The sequence below is a fragment of the Colius striatus genome, chromosome 2 (genome assembly GCF_028858725.1).
Source record: "Colius striatus isolate bColStr4 chromosome 2, bColStr4.1.hap1, whole genome shotgun sequence".
Lineage (NCBI taxonomy): Eukaryota > Metazoa > Chordata > Aves > Coliiformes > Coliidae > Colius > Colius striatus.
This window is the reverse complement of record NC_084760.1, coordinates 98608514-98625198: the sequence shown is the minus strand read 5'-3', so window position 1 is coordinate 98625198 and position 16685 is coordinate 98608514. Positions and strand designations below refer to the sequence as shown.

Sequence of the window (16685 nt, the reverse complement as noted above, 5' to 3'; positions counted from 1 at the left end):
CAGTTCACCTCAGCTGCCTTCTCCCCCTCCTCACCCCAGAGGAGTAAAAAAAGCCCACCCCAAAACAAAGCAAAACCTCCACAGCCCACACATGAGTGCGTGCGCGCCGTCACAAGAGAGCACTTGCAAGGCTAGCTTGTCATCTGAACGTGAAGTGCCTCTATCAGCTCAGTTTCTCACAAGTTCAAGGAGCACCCGGCATTGCACAAAGAGGCACCGTGCTGTGGTGGCCACTGTGCCAAACTAGGCTGCCAGCTGACCTGACTCTGCTGTCACCTGTACACACACACTTAGGCATTTGAAGCATCCATCAAAGAAATGAAGCTACTTACCTCTAGCTTTTGTGTGGACAAGTACTCAAAGGAGGGAGGGAAAAAACCCACCCTCAAAAGCTGTTTATTCTGCTTAAGAGTCTCTGAAGGGGTTTGCAGACTATCAAAACCACAAACAGCCAGACCACCAGAGCACATGGTCATGTGTTGGGCACACTTAATAAGTCATCGAGGCATTTAAAGGTTCAGTTTTTTAAACCTTGCTAGATTATTATCAGTGGCAAAACACTCAGAGAGACTAAAAAAGAAATAACAACAGAAAAAGAGCAGAGGGGACTCCTGTCCAAAAACACAACCAGGACTTTTAAGGAACCGTGGAATGAGTTGAAGCAGCCCAATGAGAAAACAGAGCACCAATTACCCTAAGCTGGCTAATAGCCTTTCAGTCATCAGACCAGCACCAGGTTTTGGGGAGAACAATGAGAGCTAACAAAACTAAACTGCAGTCAGGGCTTTGGTGACCTCCCAGCCTCCCTCCCAGCCACTCACCCCAACGGCCAGGCTGAGCTGCTCCCGGGTGGGCAGGAAGACGCAGACGCTCCGGCTCTCAGGCCTCATCCTGCCTGACAGCAGCGTCCTGCTCATGGTGGGCAGCTCTACGGGGCCAGGGGCTCCTCTCTGGGCAGGCGTCAGGCTCCCTTCATCCCACGCACCTGGTGAGAAGGCAAGAGCATCAGCACAGGTAGCATCAGCTCCTGCTGGTGCAGTGAGCAGCCCATGGCACGTGTTTGACAGGATGTTTTCCTCCTCGCTGTTCGTAAAAAATAAAGAAAACAAACACAAACAACACAGCTTTATCTGTTTCACAGCGTAAAGGTCAACGTTTCCACCAGCATCCCAGCACAAACTGGGCAGAGTTGATCTTTAAATAGGTTATGAGTCCCATGAGAGTGCCATAAAGCAATCTGGCCTCCCTAAAATGACTCAAGGTTTCAAGATGCACGTGAAGTGATAAGGCACATGACACCACATACTGTTTCCTGCAGACACCCACAAGAAGGTACCGGAGCGGGGGAAAAATTGCCCTGTGCTCTGTCCTTCAACCAGGTACCTTGCTCCTGCCAAAGTGGAGATTTCTATGAGCCATCAACAGGTGTGTGTGTCAGTGCAGTGCACTTTATCTGAGCTGCTTTCTGCTTTCCCCCTCACCAGTCCCCAGAAAACCACAGCCCCAAATCCCCCATATCTCAACTCAAAGGAGGCAGGAAAGCATAAACTCACAAGGCTGAGCTGCTGCATCATACTTTTTGTGAGACAAACACTGCCAGCCTCCTCCCCAGGGCTGAGATCAAGCTGCACCAGCCTTTTACAGCTTAAGTTATGACAATAACAGAAATAAGAGATAGAAATTCAGTTAACACTCAGAAGCACATCATCATCTTCATGTTATAGCTAAGTTAGACAGTTTCCTCAGCAACTTGTGACCTTTTATTTACAGTCCTCTCCACTCTGATGTTCTCCAGGGCGAGGAAGCATCCTGTGGCACCTGACAAACGAAACAGCGATAGGCTCCTCAAGGGTGGTTAAGGACTGAATGCCAGCAGAGACCTGAACCAGCAAGATACTAACTGGTTACACGGTCTGCTCCATCCCTGTGCAAGATTTGATGGAAATAAAACCCCAGGTTCCCAGAGCAAATTCACCCTGACTCAACACCCTTCCACCAGAAACACCTGGACACATCATCAGCACAGCAACAGAGGTGCTGCTGGCTGACAACTGCCCAGAAATGTATGCCCTATACACTCAGGGATGGGCACATACTCCAACAAGGCAGCCAAACACACCGGCTCTAGCAGCACAACTCCTTCCTGCTGCGCACCTTCAGGGAACACGCTGCGACGGGACACTTGGACTCTTCCTTCCCCCTCCCAAATGGATTCAAGGACAAGGGATTGTAAGCAGCAGGTCAGGTTGTGTTATGCTAAAACACAACAGACATACATATATATATGTATGTGTGTACATACATATGTGTATATGTATATGTGTACATATATATATGTGTGTGTGTACACATACCATGAGTGCATTACATGTAAGTTTTAAAAGCATTTAGTATTTAAAATCGTGTTTATCCTGTTAGAGCAATAATACGAAGGAAATCTCTTATGTGTTGGATGGGAAAAACAAATCATAATGGGAAGACAAAGTACAGTTGAGAAAAAGGAACGTGGATCTACCCTTCTCCCTTCAATTCTCTGCTCAAGCATTAATTTTTTTAATCAAATACAAGAAAAATATATGTGTCTTTTTTCGAACTACAAAAGCTGTTCCATGCATCTCCTTCCCTGAGACAGCATATACCATGTTTCTTAATAAAGACTTTGTATCAAAGATTCTTTATGTAGAACATTTGGGAAACAAGTACATAAAAATTGCATTTATTATATTAATGAAAAGATAAGTCTGTTAAAGACTATCATCATCTTTTATTTTTCAAAGTTAGAATTTGATTAAACAAGAACTGAAAGCTTCAAAAGGGAGATTGCTCTAAATCATAAGCAAGCAGAAAAAACACATTTGCCTTCCTAAGACAGGTGAAATCACAGAATCACACAGTTTCTACTAAATGAAATATTAAGATAAAACCTCTTATTTATCCTCTCTTATCGATATAATTAGATTGCTGAGCTCTCTCAGGCTTCAGGCTACACACTACTAACAGCTCTATATAAATTACAAACGTCTACAGAATGGCTCGAGGGTCACCATTACTACTGCCAGCTGATGTCATATGCACCATAAACTTTATCAACAGCATAAAGACCTCCGAGTATGAGCTCAAGCTTTCCAACATAATGAGGTTTGTCTTATTTGTCAAACTGCTGCCTTGGTTGGTACACGTTCGCACTTACAAGGCCAGTAAAGACGTTCATGTGGCTCATAAGAGGTGTTAAAATAGGACAAAGAAGCAACCATGGAAAACTCACGCACAAAGTTTTCTGTGGGTAACTGAAGAAAACTGAATCCTACTTCCCCATAGCCTGTATAAAACAAAGCTTCCAGACAGCTTTTCCCCATGGCCTTACACCTGCTTTGTCCATTTGAATTTTTGAGAGAACAATTGTGGACCCTTGGAGCATAGAAGCAAGAAACGAGAGAGAGAAAGTGGTTTTCTTCTTAGGTTTTAAAACAAACAAGTTTGTTGACTCTGCCACGGCAGGTAAGAGGTTAAAGAAGCGATTTCCTTAATCTGAAGGGGGAGGTCAAACACAAGCCCAGCTCAGTCCTCCTCTTCTTTAGTTATTGATAAAACATAATGAATCATTAACTTGCTAGCACTAGACGTTTACACCTTTTTTTCTTTTTTAAGAAAAAAAAAAAAAGCTATGAGCCAAGAGTAACTACCCAATGCAAACAAGTGGCCAGAAGGAATGCTCTTACTTAAACATACACAATTTCAGACTGCCCATATGCCATTCTTTTGTTTACCACAGATTCCAACCTCTTAACCTCAATTAAACTCTAAAAGCTCCAGCAAATGCACTGCAGATGAATTAATAAAAGCTGAAGTCAATCATCTGCCTCTGGGACACCCTACAGGTTGTTTGTTATTGTTGGGATTATTTTTGTTTGGTTGTGGGTTTTTTTTTTTCCAGTATCATCACTGCAAGTTTTAGCTCCTGGAGCTAAAATTACATTTTGAGATATAATTGCTTGCTCAAAGGCCCGACAGACTATCAATGAAACAGTCAAGAGCACTATTTATTTGTATTCTTTTGGTATCACTCAGGAGGCTTATTACTGCCCGGAGTGGTGACACAGCTTATTTAGCACTGTTTATTTTACCTAAACACATGTGCAGAGGAGCTTTGGAAAACATGCCAGTCATTAATTTCAAGACTACTCTGATTAAACAGTTCAAACACAGCCATAAACACTCATTAAGAAAACCCCTGATTTTCCCCTCCTTTCTCCACAGCCCCTTGAGCTGCCTTCCAGGACCGGAACCAAACATCAGCACTTGCTTGGTCTGACCAAGAATGGCCTAGGTTTGCCCCAGTGCAAGAGATAAGAGCCCTGCAAAGGAGAAGGAGGAGGGAGACTGCTTCAGATGTCAGCAGGATTGCGCTAAACCTCCTCACACAGCCCAATTACACGACACATGGATGACCTGCCACCACTGAATTTGGGGCGATTACACAGCCAGCCCCTCTGGAAGCAGGTCTCATACAAACAGCCAAGTGGGTTCTTGTAGCCTTATGAGTGTTGCTGTAAATTACACATCACTTCATAGGACCACAGCAAATCCTGATTTCTGCCTCTAGATACAGCCACAACCACATCTCAATGGAATGAATCAAATAACTGAACAAGCATTCACCTGACAAGTCAAAGTAGCAAAATAGAGCAAACTGCTCTTCCACTGAGGAAAAAAACCCAAAAGTGCAGGTAATACTGTGTCTTCTCTCAAAAATGCCTGAAAACATGCTTTGTAAGGTTTATTGCAGTAAAACAGCTTGGGCCCTAAGGAGTCCCATTCACAGAATGGTAGGGGTTGGAAGGGACCTCTGGAGATCATCTAGTCCAATCTCCTGCTCAAGCAGGCCTACCTAGATCAGGTCGCACAGGAACACGTTCAGATGGGTTCTAAAAACCTCCAGAGGAGACTCCACACCCTCCCTGGGCAGCTTGTGCCAGGGCTCCCTCATCCGCACAGGAGACAAGTTTTCCCTTAAGTGGAACTTTTTGTCTTCCAGCTTATTTCCATTACCCTTTGTCCTGTCACTCGAGACAACAGAAAAAAGTGCCACATCCAAAACTATCCAGAAACATTTTCTTACCATTTTCCAGAGATGTTTTAAGCTTCTGAGACAACTAGACTCTTAGGTTGCAGTTTCACAATCAGAAGCTTTAAGAAGGCAGTCCTGCAGCAAGGTAATTGCCTGGAAACAAATCTGCCTTTGGCAGCAATGCACACCTGGCCTGCCTTGTACTTGTGATGAAACACAGTCCTAAAACTGAGAACTCCCCTCAGCTTCCAGGTATGTTGTCCCCTCAGAGGCATATTGTAGGGCACAGCTACTGTCTCCAAAACCAGACTAATAATGAGCCTGAGTAAGTAAAAGGTGTAATGGTTGCATACATTAGCCTTTCCCAACAATTTTATGACACCACTCACTTCCTTTGACTCTCCCCCGAGATGATGAAAATTTCTCTGGAAAGACGGAGGAGAGAAAAAGTTGCTTGTCGGAGCAGGAAAGAAGATTGAAGCCAAATAGCTTTATGTCACTGCTTCAGATGATGTGAAAAGTGCCACCTGCAACCAACAGCCAGGACAACTAGGTCACGTCCTGCAGAGAATTCCCAGAAGCACATTGACTTTTAAAACCTATCTGCCTCAGCATCCCTCCACGACTGGCATGACACATTCAAGGGAAAGGATGCCACAAGGAGCTAGAAAACTGAATTTGGTGTCCACACACTGCTTTTTAGTTAAAATACACACTTGCCTTTAAACACTGAGAGCTACTTAGCAGAAAGTCCATATTTAAAGCCACTGAGCGAGGAATATCAAGACACTTCCCAATCACTTGAGTGCTCTGGAGGACTGGATATCAGAGCCAATACAGCTTGGCTAAAGAACAGATACAACATTGGCAGCAAAGGCAACTGGCTTTGACTCTACAGATGTGGGAGGTGCAACTGCAGCAGGCCTGCATCTGCTAGCAACACCTGTTAGATCTGAGCACAGTCCTCTCACAGGGATGGGATGAGGGCCTGGCTCCCACCTTTCCTTTCAGATTTTCAAGCAGTACAATGGGACATGTCTCCAAAAACTCCACAGGCACGGAGCCCTCACAGACTTAGTCATCGCTCTGCACCTTTTAGGGCAGATGGGGAAAAAAATATGTGAGCCATTTGTCATGGTTTTGCCTAGCCAGCAATGAAGCACCACAACAGTCTCTTGCTCAGTGCCCTCCATCTACCCCCACCCTCATGAGGATGGTAGAGGCCTCAGAGAGATGGGAGGATACCAACCAACATTCTTTTTCCATTCTTCCTTACAAGCAGCACTCCCTGGTGACACCAAGCTTTAACAATAGAGAGGAAAATACTTTTCATTGGTCTTCGTCATAGGATTAGACACAGCTCTTAGGCACATCTGCCCACACTCCATCTTTGTGCTGCAAAGCGTGCCTCATGTCAAGCAGCACAGGTGAGCGTTAGAACATGAAATGTGCTTTTAAGTTTATAATTATCTGCTCCGCACCCCCTACAACATGGCCAGGGTGCCCAGGAAGAAGGGATCTCCCAAAAATCCTGGGGACACCCATTCCTAATCTGGGACCGCGCTGCTATGCTATTCTGTTGGTAGGCTGCCCTAGTCCTTGAGCTCAAAGACAGGGGCAAGTCTCTTACCCAGATACGGAAGTGTTCTCTGGTAGCCAAGTGACTCATGTTTTTATGGCACATATCAGACCTTATTGCTACTGAGCAGTCCTCAAGGAGAAGAAAAAGGCTCAGCTGAGGACAGAGCACCAGAGGACATGCTCCTACAGGGCATGGAAGTGCAATGGCAGGGCATCGGTGCCCAGGCCACATTGGGTGGCTGTCACGTTTCCATCTGGCTCTCCCATGGGATGAAAAAAGCTCCTCAGCAGTTTGCTCCCTGTGAGAACAGGACAACCCAGAATGAATCATCTGGGCTTAATCTTTCCCGCAAACCAAAACTTAATTCAGGGGCCTTTTGAGACAAACAGACAATCAGTATTAAAGGCTGCAGGCAAAATGGGATGAATGAACATCTCACAGGGAATATATTTTTCCATCACTTCCCAAGTGATGGAATGTGCCTTGGAATTTTTGTACATAAAACCATGTGACCTTTCAAAACAATGTATTTTATCAGAAGCATATGCAAAATCTAGCAATGTATATGCTTTAAACAACACCCAAACAGTAAAGTCTGCAGCTGGAGTGTGCAATTCCTTTCCAGCATGCCTTTTTCCTGGAAGGACAAGCCTTCTCTTGCCAGCATGGAAAGAGCAATGGACCACCTGATCCTGCCTTTTCACTGATTGGTAGCCTGTCACATCTGACAGCCAACATCAGCTTTCTCATTACAAAGAATTTTTTGACTTCTGCATAATCTATTAATGGACTTATTTCTTTATTACTAATCGCTTATGGGTCTTCCTCATACTTCATAAATCAGGCACACTGAAGTTTGAGAACGTAGCAACAGAAAGCCTCTGAAAATGCAGAAGAACCTGCAGAATACAGGACAAAGCATGAGCCAGCCTCAGTGTCCATTACACCTTGTGTAAAGTAAGTGTAAAGGAAGCCTGCTCAGAAGTGCAAAGTTCTGTTTTCTCAGTCGGATGACCAAGACAGCAATGCATGAGGTTTTGCAAAAGTTACAGGAATTTAATTGCTTGGACAGCCATTTGGTAAGAGCAAGCTTGCCTCCACTTAAATACATGGAGGCATCTCCTTCGAGATGAACTCTTCCAGAAAGCTTACTCACGGGCATACATATGCAGCACCAGGAATGCAGTAAGGAAAATGCCACAGTATGGTACCTCAGCGTGAAGATTCTTCAGCACTCCAGTGCTCACCCTATGTGCTTCTGGCAAGCAGTGCAATCTCTACTGAAGACTGTTCATCTTTGCTATCTATGGGAAACAGGTGAGGCAAAGTATAGATGGAGAGCTGCAGCCGTGTCTGTAAAAGGACAGTGAAGCTTCCTTCCCAGCCACTGTCAGGAAGCACTGGAAGTGAAGGGGAAGCAGCAGCAAGACCCGATTCCTCTATTAGCACCTCAGAAGAGAAGCATCTCTCTACGTTGTGCAAATTGTGAATGCGCCAGTTGTCGTGACTCAAAAGCCTATCGGTTGGTTCTCCAATTGGAAACATATTCCCTTTTTTAAGTCTACCAGGGCTATAAACAGGATTTCTCCCAAGTGGACTGATTACACTCTTGCCATAAGCACAACAGCTGAGAGACACTCTTCCACAAGACTGTCTCTGCAGAAGTTGTTCCATGGTGATGGCATTTTTACATTTGAGGTGGACTGAATTGGAACAGATCACCAAGCCTTCTGAAATATTTTGCAGAGCTGTCCAAAAAAAGCATGAATAAACTCCTCCTTCCTTTTCTGTTCTCACCAAGATCTTGTAATAGTTCTAGAAGTGAGCAGACCATTAAATCTTTATTTAAAAAAAAAACCAAAAAACAAAGCATCATTATGAGTTGACAAGCAATACCTGAATTTGCAGGACAAATAAGAACAGACACACTTTTACCAATTTATCATGTAAAGAACTCTTCTGAGCAGGAATAGCTTTGCAACCAGTAATAGCTAGGTTAAAAAAATAATTGGCTTCCTTCCCCAGCAGAAGGGGAAAGTCCACTGATACCACAGCATCTGAATCACTGTCTAAATATTCAGACCAACTAGTTTGCTTCTACATCACTTTGCTTCTAATTTTCTCCTCCTAAAGTGTACAGCTAGTCTTGAAGATATTCAGTGCAGAGAGAAGTATTGATTTATGTAAAGTGGATGGACTTCCAAAAAGAACAGATAAAACTCAGTCTGGTACACAGCTTGCCCCTATTACAAGTGTGAAAATGCCAATCTGGCAATACCTTGACAAAGTTAACAGAAACAGCAGGGTCTTTATGATTAGATGAAGCTTCACGTACTACACACAGTACTGACAGACATCAGCTTCAGCAAAGTGAGGAGGAAATGAGAAGACAAAAGAAACAGAGAAAAAAACCAAACCAGCTTTACAGAGTGTGCTGCATTTTTGAGATGATGCTGAATTTTGCAAAAAGAGGAAACTGAGACAATAAAATAAAAAGCAAGCACAAGAAACATTTTAACAAGAATCAAGTTTCTTCCTCCTGTGATACTTCAAGGAGTGGCTCCTGCTTGTCAGAGGAGTTCTTCTGGGCTGAGACTACTGTTCGCTCATGTTCAGTAACTAGCCACATATTACAAGTTAAGGTACCATTGCTAAACACCACAAAGATAATCAAGGAGCAGTGCACTAGCACAGAACTTGGTGCAAGAAAAGAAGTGTAACCCTGGAGCCTTGTGAGCATGCAAGTGATTTACATTGTCTTATATTGGATGAACAACCACTTTACTAAAACAGCTAACTGATAGCATTATCCACTGGATTCATACACTTTTCACTTGCAGTGTTAGGAACAGAAAAGAGTGCTGTAGCTTTAAAGCACTATCAGCTTTGCTTTTTTAAAACAAACAAACAAAACCTCAAAATAAAATTACATAGCCCATACCTGCTTTAAAAAAAATCCTCAATCAAATTAAGGAAAAACATATGTAAGTACAATTTGATTTAGATTTTTTTGTTTCAGGAAAACAAAGGGGACACAAATTTATTCATCATCAGTGTTGGTCCCAGTTTACCATATTAATATAAAAATATGGTTAACAACAAAAATCCCTAAGGAGAAAAACCTGTCCAAAGAGCACTGAAAAGAATCATTGCAACTCCTGTCCTTCAATAGCTATTTGTAGACTTACTTTTGCTTATACTTATCTTACTCATTTTATATGTTCTCCCTGTCTCTTTTTTCTTTTCTTAGGGTCATCTCTGCAAGAAAACTTTTTTTTTAAAACCCTTTTGGATTCCACTTTCTTCTGCTTTGGCATTCCTCATCTGAAGCCAAAACACTGGCTACTATACAGACTCTCAACATTGCCAGTGCTGAAAACAGAACACTTTCAGAGTACACAACAATTAAATGGGAGGAATAAACAACAGTGTGAGGCCAAGGCATTCTGTTGTCATTCCAAGTTTTCCAGGAACAAAATTTAAAAAAAAAAGATAAAAGCTAAACAAATTAATAGGAAACAAATGTCCAAAAAGTTGTGGGGGTTTGTTTGTTTGCTTAAAACATTACTCCAGAGATCATCAGTGCTAGAAATACACCCTCTTTATTTTCTCTGGGAAAGTATTCCATGTTTTTGAAGCATTTTATTGTCAGGGCCTGAGCATCACGGCAGTTCTCTGAAGAAGGGACAAGGTTCAGACAGCATGTTACAGTTTCCTGGTGTGATGGAAAAAAACAGATGTGCATTTTAGGTGCCACCAGGGAGTTAACCTGAGAGCCCGTCACTGCCAAGCAGCGGGAGAAACATCTCACGATGCAGAGGATGATGATTTCTCAGCACAGGAAACCCAGAGCTTTTCCCTGTAAATCGTTACCAAGAAAGAATTCAAGAGGTGGAGAAACAACGAAGTATGGAGACTTTTTTCCTTTTTAACATCCATCTCTTCTCCCATGCACTCACACCTGCTGAGACACTCATATCTTTGCCCACGCTGGTAGAGTAGATGAAAGTCTGTCACTGTGGTCAGACCACTCAGACCAACCCTAAGGATTGTCTCCCACCTCTCACCCCTGAAGCTGCCTCAGAGATGGCAGCAGGCGCTGGAGGGGGCCCAGGTGCTCAAATACCTGTCCCACACCACTCGCCCTGCCCGAGGTGCTACGTGCTTCCTCACTGGGAAGCGCTGGCCCTGAAAGCCATCCTGCAGTGCCCGGCCACAACTATGTGACGCTCCCTCGGCACCTGCAAGGCAGGTGCCAGACAACCAAGTCGCTACTGGGATGTGTCTCAGGCTTGTGCCACCGTACGTCCCAAAGGGCTCCTCTGGGACACGGCCGACTGCCCTGAGGTGTGCTGGAAGTCTCTCTCGTTGCAGAGCCGATGATATTGCTGAGCCGGGGAACGTGCCAGCAGCACCACCTCATCTTCCAAACTAGCGCTGACAGAGGACGCCGGTGCAGGGTAAAGGACTCGTCACAACTCCATAACTTCCAGAGCCCCACTCCCTCCTGTTCCCACCCAGTGCCTGCCCACCCTCGCTGCCTCCAGGAGCCGCTCCTACAGACAGCTACGGTCCCAGCCCCGCGCTCACCGCTGCTCTGATGGCGAAAGTACCTGATTACAGAATAGATCTAGCAACCGCTGTGGCACTGCGGCCGAAATTCAGATCTCCCTTTACCGACAAAGTTGGGAACCGACTTTTGCAGCCTCTATCGTACCAAGGGACGCTCGGGAAGAGGCTCTGGCAGCTCGGCGGACAGGACGTATCTCTCTGAGCGCCTCCGCGTACTCGGTGCCCCGTTTGCAGGGCTCGTTCGCTCGTCCCGGCCGGGTGGGTTGGGGCCGCCGCCAGGCGCTTCCCGGGTCTCTCCGCCCCAAGCACCGCCCGCGGCCGCCCCGTCCCCACGGCCGCCGGAGGGGACCGCTCCCCACACCCGGCGGGGCAGGTGCCGCGCCCGCCCTGCACTCGTGACCAGTCCCCCGCCCTTTGTCCCCCGGCGGCTCACCGGGGCCGCGCCCGCCCCCCTTTCGCTGCCAGACGAGCCCCTGAAGGACGCGGCAGCCCCGAGACCTCACCGTGCCGCTGAGCCCAGCGGAGCCCGAGCCCCGCTGGCGGTGCGGCGCCGCCCGCGCCCTTACCGCAGGGTGTCCCCGGCCGCGGGGCTCCGCTGTCCTCTCCCAGACAGCACCTGGCGCGCCGAGCGGGGCAGGAGACAGGCCCGCGCTGCCGCCCCGCAGAAGGAACGGGCGGCGGGGGCGGGGCGCGGCCGGGCGGGGCGGGACACGCCCCCCGCCCTTCGCCGGCGCCGCACACCGGCACTCGCGGCAGCCCCTCGAGGGCTTCTCCCGCCCCCTCCGCGCCGTCGGTTCAGCCGATTGGCAGAGCCGGGCAGGCAGTGGGCGGGGTCTGGGCTCGGGTTGGCGGGCGCTGCCGTCAATCCGCGCGGCGGGCGGACCCGAGGAGCGGGAGCGGCTCAGGGTGGGCGGCCGCTGCGGGACGTCCCGGCCGGTACCGGCGGCTGAGGCGAGAGACGGGGTGGCGGAACCCCAGCAGCTGCCGCTGGAGAACCCGGCGTGGGGGCGGGTGGCGAGGGGCTGCGTGCGGGGGCTGGCGAGGGGGCGGTCCGTCCCATTTTTATTCGTGCCAAGGCACTGTGTCCTCCGCGATGGCACCAATAATGACGTCTGCGAAGGTGAAATTTGAATTCAGAGGGATCGGAGTAGCAAGGCACGAGAGTTCAGTGCGGGGTGCCCTGCCGTGGCCGGGTTGGCTGGGCAGTGCTGGCGAGGGGTATGGTAACAAAGAGCGAAAGATGAGATGGGAGAGTTGGGCTCCGATGTGGCAGCACCGAGCGACCCGTGGGATCTGGCACCCTGCGCTGCGGGAGGCCACGGACCCAGGGAGGAGGTGCCGCGCCGCGCACATGGGATAAAACCTCCTTGCCTCCATCTCTCTCCTGTGCTACAACTTGCTTTTTAATGTGGTAATTTTGCGAAGGAAGGCCGACATCATCTCGGGTTCTCTCGTGTTGCTCCCTCTCCCTCACGAGTAAGCTGTTGCATCATTTCCCCACGTGCCCGGTTGTATCTGAGGGTGCAGCTTGCATGGGAGAAGGGGTGGCAGCAAGCTGTAAGGGGAGCAGATGGGAAGACTTTCGTACAGTTTTGCATCTTCTGCAGGAAAATAGGTGAAATTTTCCCAGAAGGGACCACAGGATTGATCCTGACTTGCTGGTATCATGTGGCCACCTGATAGGGTGAGGAAACCAGGGCATCAGATCACCTGTCCTTGCTCCCAGGTTTTTCTCCAGAATTTTAGGTTGGACACAAGACTGGATAAAATCCTGGCCTCGCCAACAGGGGTGACGACTTAACCTTTGTCTCTTCCCAGCTGGACTGTAATAACAAGGCTGTGGAGAACATCTCATCACCATCACTTTCTCTCCCCACAACTGTCTTCTGAGAGAAAATATTGGTGTCTTACTCATTATCTGAGCAGATGTGTAGGCACCCTATTTCAGGAATATTTTCAGGGCTGTGGGTCCTGCATGAACAGAAGTGATTCTTAGTAGCCAAGGTTTAGTCCTTCATGGCTTGTCCTTTCGTTAAGCCTAGGCTGATTTATAGTTACCCTCTCACCTGTCCTGATGTGCCTAAGGTATGGTTTCACAGGCAGTTGAGTTTTATGACAGTTTCCCTCTGCCCATAGAAAGATGCCTCACTGTCCTCTCCTTTTTACTTCTTCCCATCTTCAATCTTCCGTTTTCTTCACTCCCTTTGTTCATGACTGTAGCACCTTCCTTGCACCAGTGCTGGAGCACTCCAGTCTGCTAAGTCAGTCAAACTAAAGGGTCAGAAGAATCATCTGTCATGTTAGTGTATTAGATTGTCCCATGGTATGGTCCAGCCAGTGCTAGAGTCTGCATCTTGTAGTATCATCACCTACATCTCCTCACTTTCCAGCATGGATTGCAGGATTGAATGCAAGGGCAGGGAGTCTGGTGCCCAATTACAGACTCTGTTGATGAACTTTCTTATTTACAATGCATGAAGCTTGCAGCAGAGCCAGCACAATGCTCTGGTCACGGTAGGACTTTCTGTCATGCTCTTACAGGTAGCAGAGATCTTGAAATGTTAGCGAACGGCTCTGAACAGTTGCTGTATACTTCTAGGTTTTGATCATTCACGAAAAAAAAAGGTACAGTCGTTTAGAAACTCATAGCTGGGCTTTCTGTGACAGGGTCTTCTAGCTGTCACAGGAGCAAGGGACCTTGTTGAGGCTGTTCAGACAGGGGTGTGCTTCATGGCACACCATGTTAACTTGCCGAGCTCGTCATTGCCACCAAAAACCTTAGGGCTCTCAGCATAGGGCTGTTTTCTTCATATAGAACCTGCACATGAGTGTAAGAAAAGTGTGAACCATGTTCAGCTGCAGCTCTATGACTACCCACAATCAGAACAGAATATAGTACAGTATCTTGAGTATGATTACCTTAATTAGAAGCGTAGTAATTATCCTGTGTAGCTGGTCTCCTAGAATTGGCATATTTTGTGTGTCACCCTAGAGAAAACAAGCTGGATTTTGAGAAACATCAGAACTGCAGGAAAATGGAGATAGCGTTAGCCTGTTTGTTTTTGAAGGAGACATCAAAGTGTTGGAGACTGAAGATAATCTGCTTCCCAAGGAAATACCGCTGCACATTTTCAAAACGTCAACTCCAGCTCTCCTTGCAGTGCAGATAAGCAACTTTACCCAGCTTGCTCCCTAAAGTGAAAGCTGGAGAGAGGGATTTATGGAAGGGTTCTTATAAACTAGAGTCTCGATTCGGGAAATTCAGAAAATAGAGCCCCTTTTGTAAGCCTGTGTCTCATGCAGAGTCATGCCACAGTCAGGGGGACCCCATGCAAAAGTAAAAGTTTGCATAAGCAGATATCTTTGCTCATGGACTTATCCACATTGCATGTAGGCAAAAAGATTTCCCAGTACAAATGGTAAAGCTGGGGTTTGCCTTCACAGTCTTGGAAAAGTATCTCGTTTCTTACAATAATTTTAGCAATGCATATAAGAGAGAGATTTTGTTGCTGCTATTATCTAGCTCACAAGCAGCACCTAAGCTTGGAGAGGAAAAAGTCTAGAAACACAAAGAGTTTTCACTAATGATCTCCAAGAGCTGAAGCTGGCTTCAAGCTGTTCAAGTCATGAGAGGATGACTCAGAAGTCAGAAATTTGAGGCATTCTTATGTCTAGCGTTTAATCAACAGGCAAAGCATTGGGAGGTAAGCAGAGGAAATCAATGGCAAATCAAAGAAGAATAGGTCAGCTATTCATTAGAGAAAGGATTGATCTCGGGGATATTAACCAAAAGAAGGGCATGAAATGAATCCTAAAGAAAGTTTGAACTAGCTGTGGCTGCAGTGAACTGTCAGAGAGCCTTTAAAAAAAAATTGCTTGACTGTCTTACATGAAAGGTTATTTGCAGAACTCTGCATCCGCAGTTTAAACCGGTAAGATTTAACCAGCCACACATTACAGAGACCTTCCAACCATAATGCACCTCTTGCATTACAGACTAATAATTACTTATGTATATTTTTCATTGTGTATACAATCATCAGAGGTATTACACATGAAACGATAATAATCTGCTTTCTCTCAGCGTACATGCTGAAGCAAAATCTTGCTTTACGATGTTTTCGGTGCATGTTAGAGCTTGATTTTGCTGGCTCTTGCCTTATTCCTAGAAAATCATCAATAGCTTCAGAGGGGCTATTCATCATATAGGGCTCTCCTGGTTAGCACGCTGCAAAATGAGATTTAATTTTGAGCTCTCGGACAGGGATTTTTTTTTATCACTTGTAATATACCAAATTTATCTGCAATAGCATACAAACAATAAACACTGCTTCTAAATTAACAGTGTTGGTTAAATTAGTAGTAATAATTGGTCATTATTATACCGAAAGCTGCGTACAATGTGTAGATGTTGTTGGCAAGGTTTGAGACATGAGTTTACATTAAATAAAAATCAAATGTTGTGATGATCGTCAACCCTGTTACGCTGCAAGTGGGGCCAAGGTACAGCTCTGAAGCTATAAACTGCTTGTGGGCAGATGGGGTATGGCTCCTCTGCCAGGGACATGCCCTGTGGCTGCAAGGATGTAGGAATTGTCGTGTTTATACCCTATTGTACCTGGAGCCTCAGACCTGCTCTGTATTGTATCTCTCATCCCAGAGGATCCTGATGTGCAACCTCAGTCAGTTTTTCTCATTTGCCACTGAAACAGAGACACCTTCGGGTTGTGAGGGAGCAGCAGCTTAACATTGCTCTGTCAACACCCTCTAGAGACCTTGTGGGGAATCTGAGTAGGGAGAATGGATTCATAAATCAAATTTGTCCCCAGAGCACCAACGACTGTAACTCTTACCCTTAGCAGAGTCTCTTTGGGACTGCATTTACTAAAACCATCATAGGCTTCGTTTTATTTCTAAAGCAAAAGAGAAATAGAGTCTTTTGGTACCACTAAATCATGTAATGTCATTATAGACTCGTGATTTTATCCCAGTTCAGACCAAATTCCCAGGGCCCTTCATTTCATGATTTCCTAACCCAAGCTGTAATCAAGCCCAAACGTGTATTCATTACACAGCCTTCTGAGATCACAGCTAGCAGTGGCATGGCCGCTAGCCATGAGGAGTTTGAGTTATATTAGCTCCGATAGGACCCATTTGATATATATTTGCCTGTGCAGGTGCTCTGGCACACTGGTATCTGTAGCTAACTACACCCAAAGTGCATAAGCTGCTGGTGTGAGTCCCTTTCTGGCGTCTCAGAAATGCCACTTCCACGTATTTAAACAAATACAATGTAGTAGATCTATAACAGCTCTTCCCCAGTGGAGTCTGTTGGTGTTTAATACCTAAACACACAGGAGATGTCTTTATTTAACTATAATGCTGCAGATTGAACAGAGAAATTTTGGTTACTTTCAGATGATTTTGAAACTCCATCAGATCTGTTAAATCTCTGCCCAGGGT

General features: G+C 46.1%; 1 protein-coding gene across 4 annotated transcripts in view; it reads right to left on the bottom strand.

Moving 5' to 3' along the window:
* Positions 1 to 11889, bottom strand: part of FRMD1 (FERM domain containing 1) — a 42971-nt gene extending 31082 nt beyond the window's left edge. The window contains exons 1-2 of one of the 4 annotated variants that reach the window (XM_061991580.1): positions 11726 to 11889; positions 822 to 985 (exon numbers count right to left, since the gene is read on the bottom strand). In XM_061991580.1, coding sequence (XP_061847564.1) covers positions 822 to 917 — 96 coding nt within the window. In that variant the 5' untranslated portion in view covers positions 918 to 985; positions 11726 to 11889. Of the gene's footprint in view, positions 1 to 821; positions 1084 to 11367; positions 11556 to 11725 lie in introns of those variants that run through there. The other 3 variants (XM_061991578.1, XM_061991577.1, XM_061991579.1) reach the window with 3 other exon arrangements.
* Positions 11890 to 16685: the final 4796 nt, after the last annotated feature.